General features: G+C 41.4%; 2 protein-coding genes across 3 annotated transcripts in view; one reads left to right on the top strand and one right to left on the bottom strand.

Annotated features, from left to right (window-relative positions):
• LOC101173766 (transcription elongation factor 1 homolog) overlaps positions 1 to 16553 on the top strand; it is a 62301-nt gene that overhangs the window by 15763 nt on the left and 29985 nt on the right. Inside the window, exon 1 of one of the 2 annotated variants that reach the window (XM_078946120.1) lies at positions 12701 to 12816. The exons of the other annotated variant lie outside the window; for it this stretch is intronic. The gene's annotated coding sequence lies outside the window, so the exon portion shown is untranslated. Of the gene's footprint in view, positions 1 to 12700; positions 12817 to 16553 lie in introns of those variants that run through there. 2 annotated transcript variants of the gene reach the window in all.
• dand5 (DAN domain family, member 5) lies at positions 14534 to 16399 on the bottom strand. Its single transcript, XM_004065799.5, has 2 exons — positions 15318 to 16399; positions 14534 to 15119 (listed from the first exon to the last, which is right to left on the bottom strand). The coding sequence occupies exons 1-2, from the start codon at positions 15903 to 15905 to the stop codon at positions 14820 to 14822; spliced, it is 888 nt and encodes a 295-aa protein (XP_004065847.2). The 5' UTR covers positions 15906 to 16399; the 3' UTR covers positions 14534 to 14819.

Genomic DNA, 16553 nt, shown 5'->3' on the forward strand with positions numbered 1-16553 from the left:
AATTTCACTCATTCCCCCCAATAAGAAATGTTAGCAATTTCTGCAGAAACTTTGTAAAAAAGCTTAATATTTAGTTAGTTTCGAAAACAATATTGTTGTTTGAAATACTATTTTAATGGGTAATGTTTGTCAGAATTTGAACAAACTGATGCCAATCAGATTTTTTCCATCAGAGAGTTCCTCCTGAAGTGTACATCACTGTCTTTTATTAAAAGAAAGCAACTCTCTGAATGGGAAACAAAGCCTGTGTGTAATACGTCTTATTATTATTATCCAGTAGAATTGCTGGGACAACAGTCAAAAATTGCTGTTTTTGTCTTTGATCTGTTTACCCTCCCCTGTTAAACTTTACTGGTTGTGATGCCAATACTCAAAAGCAAGAATACCTTTTTTTCTCTCTCTCTGACATCCATAGTGGACTTATTATGTTACTGATGGCAGAATTCCCAGTGTGGAATTAGGGCTTTAAGCTCCGATAGGGTTCCTGAATCCGAGCTTTGACTGCACTGGTCACACACTGATTTGTGTCTCGCCCCGAGCCAGGCCAGCCCAGGAATTACTCATTAATAGAAGGATGACTCCAGGCTGCTACTGTTCCACCAGCTACTGTAAGAAAGAAGAAAAAAAACTTTACAGTTCCTTTTTGGATTCTGAAAGCATCTCGTCACTTGGTTTTGGAGTCAGATAATCAGATTTAGCTAAGAAAGTTCTTTCTCTTTAACCCTTTCCTCTTGACCTGTTTCTTTTAGACATTTGAAATTCCTCTATATTTTGAAACTATGCCAGCTTTTAGCTCTCACTAAGCCCCCTCTCCCCTCAATTAAAACCTCTCTGTGCCTCTTGTTCTCCATCATTATCCGTACAGTCTGCAGCATGTGCCCCCATGTTGCCTTAGAAAAACAAAAGAGAGCAAATCTGCCAGTCTCTTTAATGTTCACTATCTAACGTGTGCGGCGGGGATATTAAGCAGATTGCTGAGCATCACATTTTCGGCAATGGAGACACAGCCGCAAGCTATTTCAGCACTTCTGAGCCTTTTTATTTTGTCTTCCTCTCCTCTCCTCTCCCCCCACCAGAAAAATCAAATTTTACCATTACTTCTCCCGTCTGATCCTATCGGCCTGCTACGTCTTGGGTAGATTATTATTTGGCATGACGAAGAGGAGTAATGAAATCATGCTGCTGCTGCTCGCAGGAGTTGTTGCTGAGCGTGGGAGAAAGTGGGTGGGGGTTAGTGTGAGTGTGTGTGACAGAGAAGGAGAAAATTGCATGGTAACAAGCCAAGTTAATAAAGGGAAACAATTAGGGCATAATAGATTGATATGGTCCACAGATGCTAATGCTTTCACCTCTCCGCGCACCCCAAAGACACATATAGACATGAACATGCTCATTACAGGGGTGTCATTGCTTCCCTCAGGCTCTCCTGACAGGTGTGGCTCCCACACACAGCCACACACACACACACACACACAAACCAAGCCCTACAGGGCATTTTTCTTTCTATCCAGGGACTGCACAATAGACACTTTGTAAACATCCCGGCCCTTACTGTCACCGGCCCGCCCCCCGCCCCCCTCCTACAAGCACTCAGCCTCGCCGCCTTCCAGCACATCCCTCTCTAAATGGGAGATTATGCAAATGAGCTCACACCATTGCGGGCACCCCTCGTGTAAGCATTGTGCATCCGCTGAAATCTGCAGCCTGCCTACAGGAGCACGCATGAGAGTCCACGCACGGCTGTTTCCACTCACACCGACATGGACGTGGCCTCAAAGGGCAGCAGAGAGGATGTTTCTCTGAAAGGAGATGATGACTTTTGTGCTCAGTCCTTCAAAATTACCCCCCACTCCCCATCAAGTCTGGAAAATGTTTTTCCTCAAGACTAAAATATTATTTAAACGTGAAATTAACTCTAGTGCAAAATTTTACGTGTCTGATTCTTGTTTTTTTATTTATTTAATTTTTACAGTATTTTATTTTTGTGTTCCAAGTCATTATGAACAGCAAATTGAATAAAGTTGCAGAGATTTGACAAAAGTGTCTTTATAATATGGTGTATTAAATCTTCAATCTACCATGCAGAAAATAGACCAAAGTCCAAAAAGAAGTAAGTCAAGTTCTGAGAGAAAAATAATCATCTGGTATTCATATAGTGTTTGTGGAATTTATTTGTTACAACTTAAAAAAACAGTAAAACTTCCAAAATCATACCACTGGTCTGGCATTTCTCTTTATAATTATTAGGTTATTAGTGAAAGCAGTTAAGAATATCTGGTTTTAAATGGGAAAAATCTGAACTGAATTGGGTTATGTCTGTATTTAATTTAGTTTAGTTTGAAGTTTTATGAACTGGCACCTTCTAAAACAACTGAATTGAAGATGAATTTTAACGTTATGAACTAAAATGCAATTATCTCGATTTTTGGTTTTTTCCTTCCACATTGACTATAGCTTCATAGATTATTCACTGACAAAAAGAAAAACATAACAAATCCCCCCCAAAAAACCAAACAAACATAATTAAGGGTTCTCAATAGAATCTCCATATATAACAATAAAATGAAATGTCATTTAAGTCAAACTGCTCTATTGAGCTCGGAATGAAGGTGGAGGACGGGCTCGTAAAAATCTGCTTGTGCTGTCTTGATGAAGTGTGTGCAGGTGGAGGTGTACCTGAGAGGAACCTGTTCAGGCACTCATAAACAGGCGCCGCAGGCTTGTTACATACAGCAGTTAGTGTAGGTCCGGGGTCAGGCTGGGACACAGGTTACCACAGGGTTAAAGCCTCGTGCACATGAGGAAAACAGCAGAAACAGATTTAGGAGAGAGCTGGATGCCAAGAGTGCCATCTGTTTTAGTTCCCCCCATTCCCCCCCCTGAACACCCCTCCAGTTTGGGCTGCTTACTCCATCTTTGTCTCTGTGCACATTCCCCCTTTTCCCATTTCTCACCGATGCCACAAACATATCTTGTCAGCAGCGTTCGCGGTTCACTTTTCTGAGTGATGCTCATGCACTGATAATAAACCAAGATGTTATAGATACGCGGACCTGTGCGGGGGTGGGGGATAAGTCCAAATCTGGCAACCGTCTCAGTGTAATGACACCTCCATCTCTATGGAAAACCATCCCCTTTTGTCTTCACTTGCATGGAAGCTCTTTCTTTACTGTTTTGTTCCCAGAAAAAACCCATGGAACCTTTGCCAACATTTTTAAGAGCTGCGAAAAGCAGGATTTTTTTCTTCTTCTGGTTTTTTAAGTCTTCCACCTCGCAGGTGTTTCTTTTTAAGGCGTGCTAGATAATGCCAAGCTCGTCTTGGCTCGTCTTGAAAGCCTTGGGCCTCATGAGGGATGGAAAAGATAAAAAATACAAAAAATACAAGGCTGGAGAAATCTTATTGATTAGCAGTTGTCGCTTCCCTTTTCTTCATCTCACCAGGGTTCTCCTTTTTCTTCTCACTCACTCCATCTTCACACACTTTTAAAGTGCTGATAGAGAGATGAGAAAACCTTTTTAGGACAGGCCAGAAAATGAGGAACAGCGAAATAAATCGTAAAACCGGATGGAGTGTCACAGAACAAAGCTGCAGCGAACGTTTGAAGGCTGCAAATTCAAGTGTGTTTGAGTAAAAGTTCACATTTGTGTGACTTTCTGAAAAGTCTTCAGAGTTCATGAGTCCTGGATATTGCCCCTTCAGAAAACATGCCTTTTTTTTTTTTACAGATGGATAAATCCAACACTGAGTTTACGATGCACGCCCACATAAACAAAAAAATAATAATCTTTTTCTGACAAGCCCAAGTTTCTCTAATAAACATTTTGAAAGTGACACAAGTGCTGCCAAAACGATGTTAATTAATATTAAGAGAATTACTTTTCTTCAGAGCCACCATGTGGCGCAGAAACTAACAGCAGTCATTTTATTGACATCTGTGTAACTAAAGGCCAATTTATGTTTCTGAAGTGCAGAAGCTAGCATGTCGCCTGAAGCGCACCTTCTAAGAAATGTATTCATGCATGGAGTTAACACAAACCACAACAGCTGTGACTGGTTAACTTGGCAGTATTGTTGTTTTTAAAGCCCCTTTAGACATCTCAGTCGTTTTTAAAAGAGGCTGCAAACGGCGCAGAGCAAATTTCACGATCTGATTCTTCTCAGACGTCTCAACTGCTGTGTAAAAGGTAAATGCAGGAAGTTAAAAAGAGGAAACTGATCACAGGAAGCTACAGTACGAAGCAAAAAAGATCATTTAGGCGGTGCAATTAATATAGACAACTCACAAATTTAAATGCTAATAAATGAATCTTTCTTTAAATGACTACTCTAATGAAAAGGGACTTTTTGGTGTTTTTGACATGTTCTTGCAGATGGAAAATTAGGCTTAAAACTGCATTTCTGAGTATTTTTTTATTCAAATTTTTGCGAATCGAAAACAGACAAAAAATGCTGTTGGAAAAAGTCTGTAGCAGTTGCATGGGTCCAACGGTCGACAGGCCACAAACTCCACATGAGGACGGCTAAATCCATGTGTGTCCTCATTTTCCTCATCCGAGCCGGCATCTGGCTCAAAACTGTACGGCTGGAAAGCTCCAATATTACTCACCATTTTTGTTGCACCGGCAACGTTTGGTTGAGGTTGTAAGGGGCTGTAAGCTAGCGGGAAGCATGTAAACAAAGTGATGATGGGAATTTAAGGAGGCTTACTCCACCCCAACAGTCCCACCCACAACTCAGAAGTGAATTTCTAATAAATTACTGGCGCCCTGCAGAAATCATCTCTTCGAAAACGATACAGGCTTTTTGCGTTAGGCATAATCATTGTTAACAGACCACTGGGAACGCTTTTCCAACAGCTCAAAAGATGATGAGAGTGGGACTTTAAGGGATCTGCCATGATTTCTCATTTTCTGTACCCAAATCCTCATTGAGGGGTCATTGAGGTCTGCTATGAGATGAAAATGAAAAGCAAATGTAACCCCCTGCCAGTCCACCACAGAGCTACAAAGAAACAACGCACCACTCACCACCACTACTGCATGGGTTTCAGAACCAAGACTACCATTAAAATGCTGCAACACTTAAGTTATCGCTTCAAATCATAAAGTTGTATTTCATTAGATATCAAAGCAGTTGGCAACAGCCAGCTTTCCTCCCACTTAACTTTTAGAACTGTCCAACATGGTTTGTATTTGTTTTGAACTCCCACAAACTTAATTTGAATGTCTCTTGGATTGCCAGATGAGAAACTAACCGTCATGGCAAAAGCACAAGTTTTGAGGAAATAGTTGAGGGCAGCTCACACAGAATTTGTTCAGGCTGATTTTTGAAAGTCTTGGCATATTTCTTAAAAAGATCTGCTGCCAGAAATGTCCGCAGAGAAAGACAAGTGAAACTGGGTAGAGGTTAGAGTACAGAATGGTCCGAGAATCATGCAGATCTAGTTTTGTTTTTGCTCACTAGGTAAAACTTAGTCCAATTATATTCTTGATAGATTGAGATGGGGATCACAATAAAGCTACTAAACAACAGACTAAATTGTACAAGTGATTTTTCTTTTGTATAAAAGTGTTGTCCAGCTTGCAACAATACAGTATATGAATAAAAAGAGCGAAAATATATAACCCCTAATAAAATGTCTATAAGATTTTAAAAGAAGCACTGATACAGTTTTAAAGACAATTCAGTGCAGTTAGTAATCTTTGTAACAAAGTAATCTTTTTGTAGAACTGTAGCCAAAAAAAAAATAAATAAAAATAAAACTTATAAAAAAAACTTTATTCTAATATTTCTATGGTTAAATTGAATGTTTTGTTAGAATGCCTTGTTGATGTCAATGAGGCAGCTCTGCAAGTATACAAATGTTCTGGATTGCAAACATTGATTTTTCTTAAAACACTTGGATTGTTTCTTCAACCCAATTCTTGTTTTATTTTTTATGTTGGGATATATTTACATTCTGGAGCAATATTCATTTTGGGGGTTCTAGTGGTTTCCTTTTTACCCAATTCATGTTTTTAAAAAATTTTTTCCGAGTTAAAATAGCTCAGAAAAAAGTTAGGCCCCTTTAACCTAAGAGATGGGTTTAAAAACAGCCTATGGAGTTTTTAGTGTGTAAATATTTTTAATTTGATAGATTTCTTTATGTCAGCTCCCATTATGTTGTTGTACAGACACAAACTTTTTTCACTTCTAGGTATACATTTATGACAACAGAAGATGAAAAACGTCCACAAATTCAGATTTGGTCTTTTGATTGACAAGTGGTTTGTTACTTTTGTCTTTTTGCCCATTTTTGGAAAGGCCGGGGTTTGGGGGATGTCAAAGTGGCAACAACAACAGCAATAAAACCTGGCTTTAAAAAGGCCCAACAGAAAACTGAGCATGTGACTCTATGATCTATTTATTTCAGATCCCATCAGGAAAACTTTGGATTTGTTTGTGACTGCAACACACGAAGCTACCATCACATGTGTGGGTTTGAGGATAAAAGGATGGCTTATGTTTTGAGCTTGAATAATCTTATTACTCAAATAAAGTTTAAAGATTATTAGTGGGGATAAATATCAAATATCCAAATGCAGAATTAAGGTAATTAATTTATAGAATTAAAAATAGAATTTTCTCATGATGAAGGACATAAGTAAAGAAAATTAAGATTAAAATAGCATTTCTGAGTATTCTTCTTTTTAATTTAAATTGGAGTGAATCAGAATAAATGCTTTTTGAAAAAGCTTGTAATTGTTACTCACAAACTACAATAAAAGACCAGTGGGAACACTCTGAAAATAGACAAAAAAAGATCATTGCAGTGGGACTTTAAAAATTAATGATTTGAGTACGTCTTGCAAATACAAGACTGCCTGGTTTGTCCCTTAAATCAGAACTGCTGAGTTTCTAAATTTTTGACAGGCCTTTTTGTCCGCCTTTTAGAATCTTTCAAGTTTTTTTTCTTAATTTAACAATCGACCTAAACTAACAGATCAAACTTCACTTTAAATTTGATATTTTCCAAGCTGTACAAAAAACAAACAAACATTTTATTGCCTTAAAAATAACTTAATGATTACTATGAATTAAACATTTGGTGAAAACATAAACAGGTGGGGTGCCAGAGATCCTCAGACTGGATGCAGAAAAAGACTGGACAAGAAAGCAGGAGCATGACGATGGGGATAAAAAGATGGGGCCGGGAAAGAAGTGCCATCTGTTTTTAAGGGACAGGGAAAATAAAAATGAGAGTAAGAGGCAGAATGTTAGTATGTCCGGGGTGTGGGAGGACTCAGTGTGCTGGGATGGAGCGAGGGGGGGTGGTGCTACAAGGGGCACTGAGAGGTAAAGGAGAAAGGGCAGATGAGAGGGAGGTGGACAGATGGAAGACAGAGAGATGAGAGTGGGAGAAAGAGGAGCAGAGATGGCGTCTGGCAGCCGAGCGAGTGCGCTGGGCTCACACACATCAGGAGGGGACATGACTCGACATGCCGGCTCAGCCCAGCTGGGTCAACGCTCGGCTCTGCCATGTTGTTTTGGCTTGGCACTCCCCCCCCCCCACCCCCACCCCCACACACAGACACATATGCATGGGCACACAATCTTACGACCAAATCCAGTTGCCTCCCCCTATTTGGTTCTCTCATCTCATATCTAGACACACTCACAGGCACACACGCTCACACCCCAAATGCCATGTTTTTGGCGAGCACTGGCCAGGCAGGCGAGGACCTGGGCTAATGGAAACGCCAAAGTCGTTACTCTAACGCTGGGTGACAAGGGCACCTTGGGCTGCAGATGTTCCTGCTGATGACAGATGGAGCCTGGCACTGCTAGGGGACAGTGGGCCAGGCCGGCGCCAGCTCTATGCCACCTGCACCTCTCCTCTGTATACCCCTCCGCATAAACATCCACAAATTCCCCCCTCCTCTTCCTCACTTGGACTATCTCCCCTGAACACTGGCTCACCGCTCCCCTCCTTGTGCCCCCGCCTCCTGTGTGAATGTCTGTCTCCCCCCCCCCCCCCCATCTTACCATCACTCTTCCTCTTTCACATTCTCTCACACTGAGATCGTGGTCTTCTTCTTTTGCCCACTGTGAGGACGACTGTTTGCAAATTCTGACGGTAGCGGGGGAAAATACTCGGCAGAAGGAACACAAATTAGCTCTTTGTGAGCATCACTCAAGATGAGGAAGTGTTTAGTTATAAATAGTCCTACAAGCGCAGCGAAAAACAGAGGAAACCGTGTGTGCCATGCATTCTGCTGCTGTCTTGCCCGATGGCGGACTGTGATCTGCAGCCATTTCCAGTTTTTATGAGAGAAGTGAATTCCAGACCAGCTAATGCATGATGGACACTGTGTAATGATACCATTTATCTTCATGGAAGTGGTGACAGACTCCTGGAGGTGATTCTCTAGTCTGGCTCTAACAGATAGTCCACCAGGATAATTTGCTTGATGCTGTCTGAAGCCAGATCTGCAAAGTGTTCTCAGCTGTGAATTTGATGCTGATGGTTTTTACAAGGCAAGGCGTCTGCACTCAATTCGCACTCAATAGCATCACTGATGGTTCTCAAGTGACCAAGAAAAGAATATAGGATGCTTTAAACATATTTCCCATATCTTATTTATTACATGTCCTCTGATTAACCGTCTCAAATGAATTAAGGAGAAGTGCACTCGGGTGAGCACAGGAGGAACATGAGGAGAGTCAGGCCAGCGCTTTGTTTCAAGCTCTTTTTCTCACAGAAAACGATATGGGGTTCTGGAAAAGTGACGGTGTGGCCACGCCAGTAACAAATCCAGGCACATCATATGTGTATCTGGGATTCCAATGGCTGAAAAGAACACCAAGACACCAGTGATTCATATGTTTGCCGTCTCATAAATCTTGATAAATCTAACCAGGCCCAGTAGCCAAAGTTGTGTCTCCAACTTGGCTCACATTAGTCTTTCCCACTGTTGGAATTTGTAGAACGTGCATTCTGACATTGAAATCTAACGGAAGTCCTGTAGCAGCAACAAAGCCATGTTCATGGTCATAATCAAAGTTTCATGGGAGCTTATGAATTGTTGGTGGAAAATTCACTTTGAAGATGAAGCTCTCCTGTGTGACTGCATCTTTTGGGAACCTTTTCCTTCTTCTTTGTACATTCAGCGGCCTCTCCCCCCATCCCCCTCCTCAGTTTCACCAGTCTTGCATCAAGTCCGGCCCCTCCTCCTTCCTAATCTAAGAACCATGTGCGACATGTCATCTCAATTCTCTCCTTGCTGAACAAGAGCCCCTGACGAAACAAAACAGTCATCCCATCCCTCGTTAGGGTCTGGCTTTGGTTCTCTCCTTCTTAAACTCCTCTTTTACCCCCCACCTCATCCAAGTTCATAGCTGTGATGGGGGGTTGAGCTGAGGGTCTCTTAAGTGCTTCTTGAATGGAGTGTTTAGCTGATTTTAGGCTTCATGATTCTTTTAAATGTCTCAGAAGGAACACGGGCAGGACAGATGTGGCGAAATGTCAAGAGTAGGCATGGGAGAGAAAAGAAGTAGTGTTGGTTCGGATAATTGCATCTAGCGGAATGAGGTGGGCATTTTTAAATGGTGGTTGAAGAGGATGGGAAATGGATAACTTGGCAGACGGAGGGAAAGCAGGAGTCCTCTTGCCAGCTCTTAATTACTTTAATTGAAGTCATTAGCTGATTGAGCATGAGAGCCATCACCTGCATGGCACGCAGAACCACACCTGCCACAGTGTCCTCACTGTTATCATCACACCCCAGCATAGAGTTCACAGAGAGCCCGACACTGCAATCACGGAAAACACAATTACACTCACAGGACAAACAAATACAAAGAATCACAGATTTAATTTGCTAATCTAATTTGAACAAAAAAAGTGTTACAACAGAAAACGTTCTCAAGTTTTACTTCAATGCAGAAGACATGAACTGGATATGGATTCAGGCCTTCATCAATACAATACACTTAGAATTAGAGTTCTTCATGCCTTCTTTACCTATAAAACTTCAGGGCAGTACGACGGACAGTCCATTTCTTTTCTGCTGTTGACTTCAACATGTGGTTTTCGATTGTTTTGCTAAAAATGTTATCATAACCCTTAAATACCATTCATATAATGTTTGATACATGCATTTCTGAGATCCCTATCGTATTAAAATGATCAAAACTTTCCTTGTAAACCCATTGAACACAACTTGGTCAATGTTTTACTCCCTGTAGTTCCCTTTCACTCCACTTGAGGCAGTAGAAGGGCTTTCTTGCTCCTACAAAATCATTGCATCCATGAAAACTCAAAAACCCTTTTTTTGCAGGGAAACTTTAGCTAACTTTGAACACTTTATGATAAGAATAACTTATCTATTATTAATTTATTATGAAAAATTATACTGTATTGACAATTTTGTCAATATTTTTTGCAGCATTATTGAAAGCAATAACCAAATGTATTATTACTGGTCTTTATTTATCCTCATCTCATTAGAAAAACGACAGTGCAAAATTGTTTTTGTGGTTTTTACCGGAGGTTTCAAAAAATTTAATTTTCTCTCAAGACTTTGATGTAGTGGGCTTTACGGGGTTAAGCTCCAAAGTATCTCTGGCAAAAATTAAATGAAAGAGTAGATTTCAAGAGATCTAAATAGATTTCAATCAAGGGCTTTTCTGACTTTCTGCATCAAAAGGCACATGAAAAAACTCCAAAAGTATCAGAGGGACTCTTGAGCTAAAGTAGAAGAAAAGTAACACACCTATTAACGGCATAACCACAATTAACAACTATAAGGGTAACCAGAATTAGACCTGGCAAGCATCCCTTCTGTCTGATTAGGGATGGCAGGAAGTTTTAACAGGGGATCCTTTTTTGAATGCGTAACCTGAAAGAATTTCACATTTAGGAAAGATATAAGACAGAAAAAAAAAAGGTCAACCCAGAGCTATTTGATCAAAGATGTGCATTGTTTTAAAATGCAAGTGCTAAAAGGAGAAAATGCAACAAAAATCTGAATCAGGAGATTTAAAAAGTGAAGTATTTTAAATGTATGAATGCTTAAAACCGAAATTGTCACAGAATCACAGAAAGCATTTCAATTATGTTTAAAGGGTTAGAAGAATAACTTCAACTTTCAGAAGTTTTACTGATTGCTAATTAAATAAAAATCAAATAATGCTAAATAAAGCAAAACATTCAAATTAGCTCAGGTATTGCTCTTAAATCTTAAATTAGCAAAAGAGAATTTGAGATACTTTTAAAGCTTAACCTAAAATAGCTCAATCTGCCTAGATTTGAGCTTAATGCAAAACCAACGGAGGAAAGTCCTACATTTTTTTAAAATAGCAGAAAATGGCAATGATTAAAACTGGCTTTACTTGTAAGGTGTCCCCACTGGAAAATTAGTAAAAATGGTTGTGAGGAAAGCCACTGAAAAAACAGTTTTTAAAATAAAAATAAAAAAAGATCAGAAGTCATAATAAAACTAAAACTGTAAATTTTGAAAAACCATAACGAGAAAAAGTACACTAAAAATCAAAACAATGTGTGCAAACTAGATACAAGTTTAAGCAGTTTTTTCTTTGCTGGCAGTAGTTAACTCTCCAAAAGCAGAATGTTTTGGAAGTTGAAGCCTTTAACATTCACAGCCCAGACACACCTCATCTCATCTGATCTCTGAAGCAAGGCAGGATTGGGGTTTGGATGGAAGACTGGCTGGGACCACCATGTTACTGCAACCACGTAGACACACTTTGCAGTATTTTCACATTGTGGTTTAAAAGCCTGGGTAAATGCAGAGGTTTGGGTCAGGAAGGGCATCTGCCATAAAATTGTGAACTGTGGGGTAATTTGCTGTGGGGATCCCTAAAAGGAGTAGCTGCAAGGAAAATAATAAGTTAAAACTCACAATTTTTTAAGCATAAAATACGCTAACAGGTACTTTTTTCTTTAATCCTAAAGGTGCAGTAAAATATTTCTGGACAAAAATGAATATCAGTTAAACTGAAATACATTATGTAGCATTACTGACTTCAGCAGTTTTCTCCATTTTATAATGGGAGTCAAAGTGAATGTTTCAAATCTTTTGCTCAGAAATTCTAAAAAAAGAGTTAGGAAAACCCAGCAATTTTGTGTTATTCCTCAGGATCACTTGTGCAGACGCATCTGTCAACCTTTGATTTGCTTAATTTTAGTTAAAGTATTCAGCACATGTGAGATTAAAGAGCATAGGGAGCTGGTCTGCTGTATAACACATCCCAGATATTTTCCCAGGAGTTGAGGTCGGGCTTCTGAGGTTACCAACACCTGTGGAATTCATACTCCCTAAGACGTTTTTCCATAATTTGATGATGAATCTTGGAATTGCCGTATTGGAATGTGCCCATTCTACTAGAGAAGACAACATTTTTTAAAGCAAGAACCTGCTCTGTTAGTATTCAGGACCAATCAGCTGATGACAGAGAAATATATTTTAATTTACAGCAGAGCTTTTATGTTTACACATTTGCTCCATAAATTTCACTTTGTCGCCCTTTTTATTGTTGTTTTTCTCAGACTGGAACTTTTTTTTTCTTCCAATATTCCATTTTAACACAATATTTTGCTGTCTGCAATGTTGCAGGACCAGACACCAAAACTGCAGCGACAGACTTTGATGTTGATAAGTCTACACCTATCTTTGTTCTCCCCAGTATCCAGCAGACAGCCTGGCAGGTGGGCTGGCAGCCAGGCAGAATAGCAGTAGGCTGGCAGGCGTAGCCCAGGGCAGCATCTCCTGCAGAGCCAGCTCTGACCAGCTGGTCCAGACCAACGCCACACAGTGAGTATGTGTGTACCACCGAGTCAGACGAGAGGTGGATGTTAGCCGCGCAGCAGGCGCCTCTCGCATATCGGCAGCAGCCCTGTCCTCTTTTAGGTGAGAAAACTCTGTCTGGTTTTGTCATTAACAAGTCATAATGATACGTGCATAGATTCAGTCTGGCAAACCCCGCCATTATCCAGATTTGTTTTCGGAGAGCACATGAGGGGCCCCCATTCGCTCTCTAGCTGCTGCCAGATCTGCAGTCCAGTCTGGTCCAAAGTATCACCATGGTTAAGCTCCAATAGAGCCCCGAGTGGCTGATGAAACATTGGAAGGCCTAACCCTTCCAATGCCGCTCAGATGGTTAGTTCGTGATTGTTTGACAACCTAAAATAAGTGTAATCGCCGACAAACGTGCAGAAAATTGGTGGTACAAAGTCTCTTGCATTAATACATCTAGCATGAGCGTTTTAATGTACACTAAAGCTTTGAGCTCTCTCTGATTGAAAATGAGGTTGACCCCGTCCCATCTCCTGAGCATTTCCATTTCTGACAGTTAAAAGGCCTGCTCACACAGTGAAAGAGGAGGCAGCTCATTGTGTGTTTTAAAGCGCTAACTAGGCCACTTAGCACCCCGTGACGCTGATCTGATCCCTGAGGCGATGAACTTGGCAGCGGGCCCTCCTTCTTTTGCTCCTTCTTTCCTCTCGCCATGGGAACCAGGCCATCCTTAAAGCCACAGGAGTGCTCTGCTGAATCCCACACTGAGAAGGGGGCTAACATCTGTCTTGCTAAGTGATGCAGTCTGTTGTGGACCTGGTTTGCTCGCTCAACACTGCTCCTTCGGCAATGTTAAAGGATGAAGATTTAGAACCGTTTCTTCAATGTGCGACCGTACCTGGAGACAGACTCTTACAGGCACGTATTCTCTCTGTGAATGGACTTAAATAAGGAGGCCCTGCGGTTCCAGTCGCTACTAAACCCTTCATCCTGATACACATTTTGAAAAGTTCCTAATTAAAAAGTGGCCCCCGATTTTTCCACAGTTAAGACCTAGACAAATATTTGTCCCATCAATCTCAGAAAATATAGCCATCAAACCAAGATGCTAATCACATGCTAATGGCAGCCAACAGACTCAATGCAAGCCCCCTATAGCGGAGTGAGCGCTTTTTCAGAAAACCCGCGTGAATACAAATAACCATCTAAGCAGTTATTTTGACTGCATGCCAAGGCAACGTAAGGAGCCCCCTCCTTTAAGCTCCTCTGGGAATGTACGTTGGGGTGTGTGGGATGAGTTCACTTTACCAGGCCCAGGTGCCAGGATATAAATGAATAATAGCTTTTATGGGCCCTAATTGGAAAAAAAGCTCCGACGCACATAATCACACATGCTTGCTTGCTCAAGTGCATCTGTGGTGAAGGATGTTCAAATTCCCACAACCACTCTGAAAAGGCATTGAGCATGAGAATAGGTGACTTCTATACATAATTCAGCAGTCCATGCTGGAACAATTATGTTTGCTTACTGCTAAGTACCCACGCTCAATAGCTCGTTTGCTCTGGAGTTTTGGTGCTTTCACATGTAAGTGCTGTGTGCTAAAAGTCAAAAGAACATGGCTTTTTAATAAAATATAGGCTCGGACACTTGAAAGCTTGAACGCGAAGTGGAAAAAATCCCCCAGAAGTGTGCCTTCAAACTAAATTAAACTTTTTTAAATGAACAAGAAAAAGGTTTGAAGGATAAAAACACTTTTAATAACAAGAGTTAAAGTTTAGATTAATCTAAACAAGTTCAAAATCCAGTGTGGACAGCTTCTGTTGTAACAGAAAATTGCATGACTTTAAAACAGGTCATTTGTCAACAGTCATAGGTGGGATAAACCACCAGAGTTCATTCTGAGGTCTGAAAAATGTCCAGACAGTCAAATATCTAAAATTACGTACAAATGAAGGAACATTTGTTAGATACCGGAAAGTCCATTCTGGCAGTAATTTGGTGTTAAACGCAAAAGATCCAATCAGAGGTGTGTGGAAGCTGCAGCCTCGGCAGCCCTCTGCTCCCGGCTTGTCTCACACTTGCACTCCTCCACCACCATCACTCGCTTCTCCCGGACCCCAGCCCCACATCTCAGAGGCACGGTGACAGTGCGGGCTTTGACAGGGGCGCAGCGGGTGCAGGGGGCCCGGTGGTGGAAGGCTCCAGTCCCGGGACCCGGCTCCGCAACCTCCCCCTCAGACGGGACAAAGAGCGAGCTGCACTGGCCGAAACACAGCTTGTTGTGCACTCTGACTGTTTGGCATCCATCTGCTGTCACATGCTGGGAGGAGGACAGACGCGGTCAGGTTTCAGATAAACATGGAAGCAGCTTTACGAGTAAACATCATTCTAATCATCCCTGCAAAGTAAACATTTGTCAACAGGGGGAACATTTGTTGATTGTTTTATCCACGTGAATGAAATCTTGCAGGGATTTTGGCATCCAGAGAAAGACAATCGAATCAAAACAAACACTCACCTGCTCGAAAGACACTGCGGTGCAGGTTTGCTTGGTATCCTTCAGGTTAACAGGCAGTGTCATCTTGTCTCCTTTATCGATAACTTTCTGCCACATGTGGAGTCCCTGCTTCTTCTTCAGCTCCATCTCCGACGTGCTCTGGGGGCTCAGGTTGTGGAGCGGACTCACAGGGGCCCTTGGTGCCGAGGCCAGGCCTGGCCGCCCACGAGACAGGAAGGCAGGGAAAGGGACTCTGGAGCGTGGGGAAACTGCTCTCCTATGGGGTAGTCCTCTTCTGAAGAACATGGACGGACTCATCCTACCTGGGTCCAGCTGCACCACTTTAATTATTCCCTGAACAGGTTCATTTGAGCTGCTGCCAGATGACTCAAACTCCACCCTGGGCTCCTTTTGCAGAGAATTATAAGGAAACAAAAGGGCTGTAGAGGTTAAGCTTAAAAAAAGAAGGACTCTAATGATGATAGTCATGTCTTTGATGAGAAATAATGCAGAAACTAATGAGAAATCCTGAAACTCTTCTGCTGGTTGTGGTCCAAGGCTCCAAACGGCAACCTTGCTGTCAGTGCTTTGACGTTGTCCCGGAGACATCCTTTTTATGCCGCAAGCTGTCAGTTCTCACCCGCGTTTAAATGCAAACAAGGTGTCACATTTCCCACACCGGATCAGACATGACACCAAACTTACAAGTTTAGGTTGTGGATGAGAGTGCGTCTCAGGTAAGTGTCGTAAACACAGTCGTAAAAAAAATACCTGAAAGGTAAATCTAATTTCTTTGTTTCTAAAACTTCCACAAGGCAAATTCAGGAAATTTACTAAACTGTTTTTTTTCTTTAGATTATTAGGAAATTGCTGCAGTTCAGCATCAGAGGTTTAGCGTTTCACATGTTAAATTGGTGTTTTCCTGTTAATTGCCTCTTTAATACAGATCAGCTACTATAAATAGTTTTTTTAAGCCATGTTTAAAAGAGCAGAAGAAACAAACTGAGAGCTCCTGGCAGCCTCACGTTAGCCGAGTTCCTCAGAACAATTCCAGGAAGCCTGCTGTTGAATCAACTGGGCTTCTCTGTTGGCAGGTGTTCCTGTTACCTTTTATTGTAAAGCAATGATGAGTTTATGTTTCCTATGTAAACAAGCTGCGTCCTGTTCATTTATTCCCACAAGCAGCTTCCAAGTCCCGGCCACCATGCCGTTAGACTTCACTGTGCCCCATCACCCGCGACATGATCACACACGGGC

The sequence above is a fragment of the Oryzias latipes genome, chromosome 1 (genome assembly GCF_053564925.1).
Source record: "Oryzias latipes strain Hd-rR chromosome 1, Olatipes_Hd-rR_3.1".
Lineage (NCBI taxonomy): Eukaryota > Metazoa > Chordata > Actinopteri > Beloniformes > Adrianichthyidae > Oryzias > Oryzias latipes.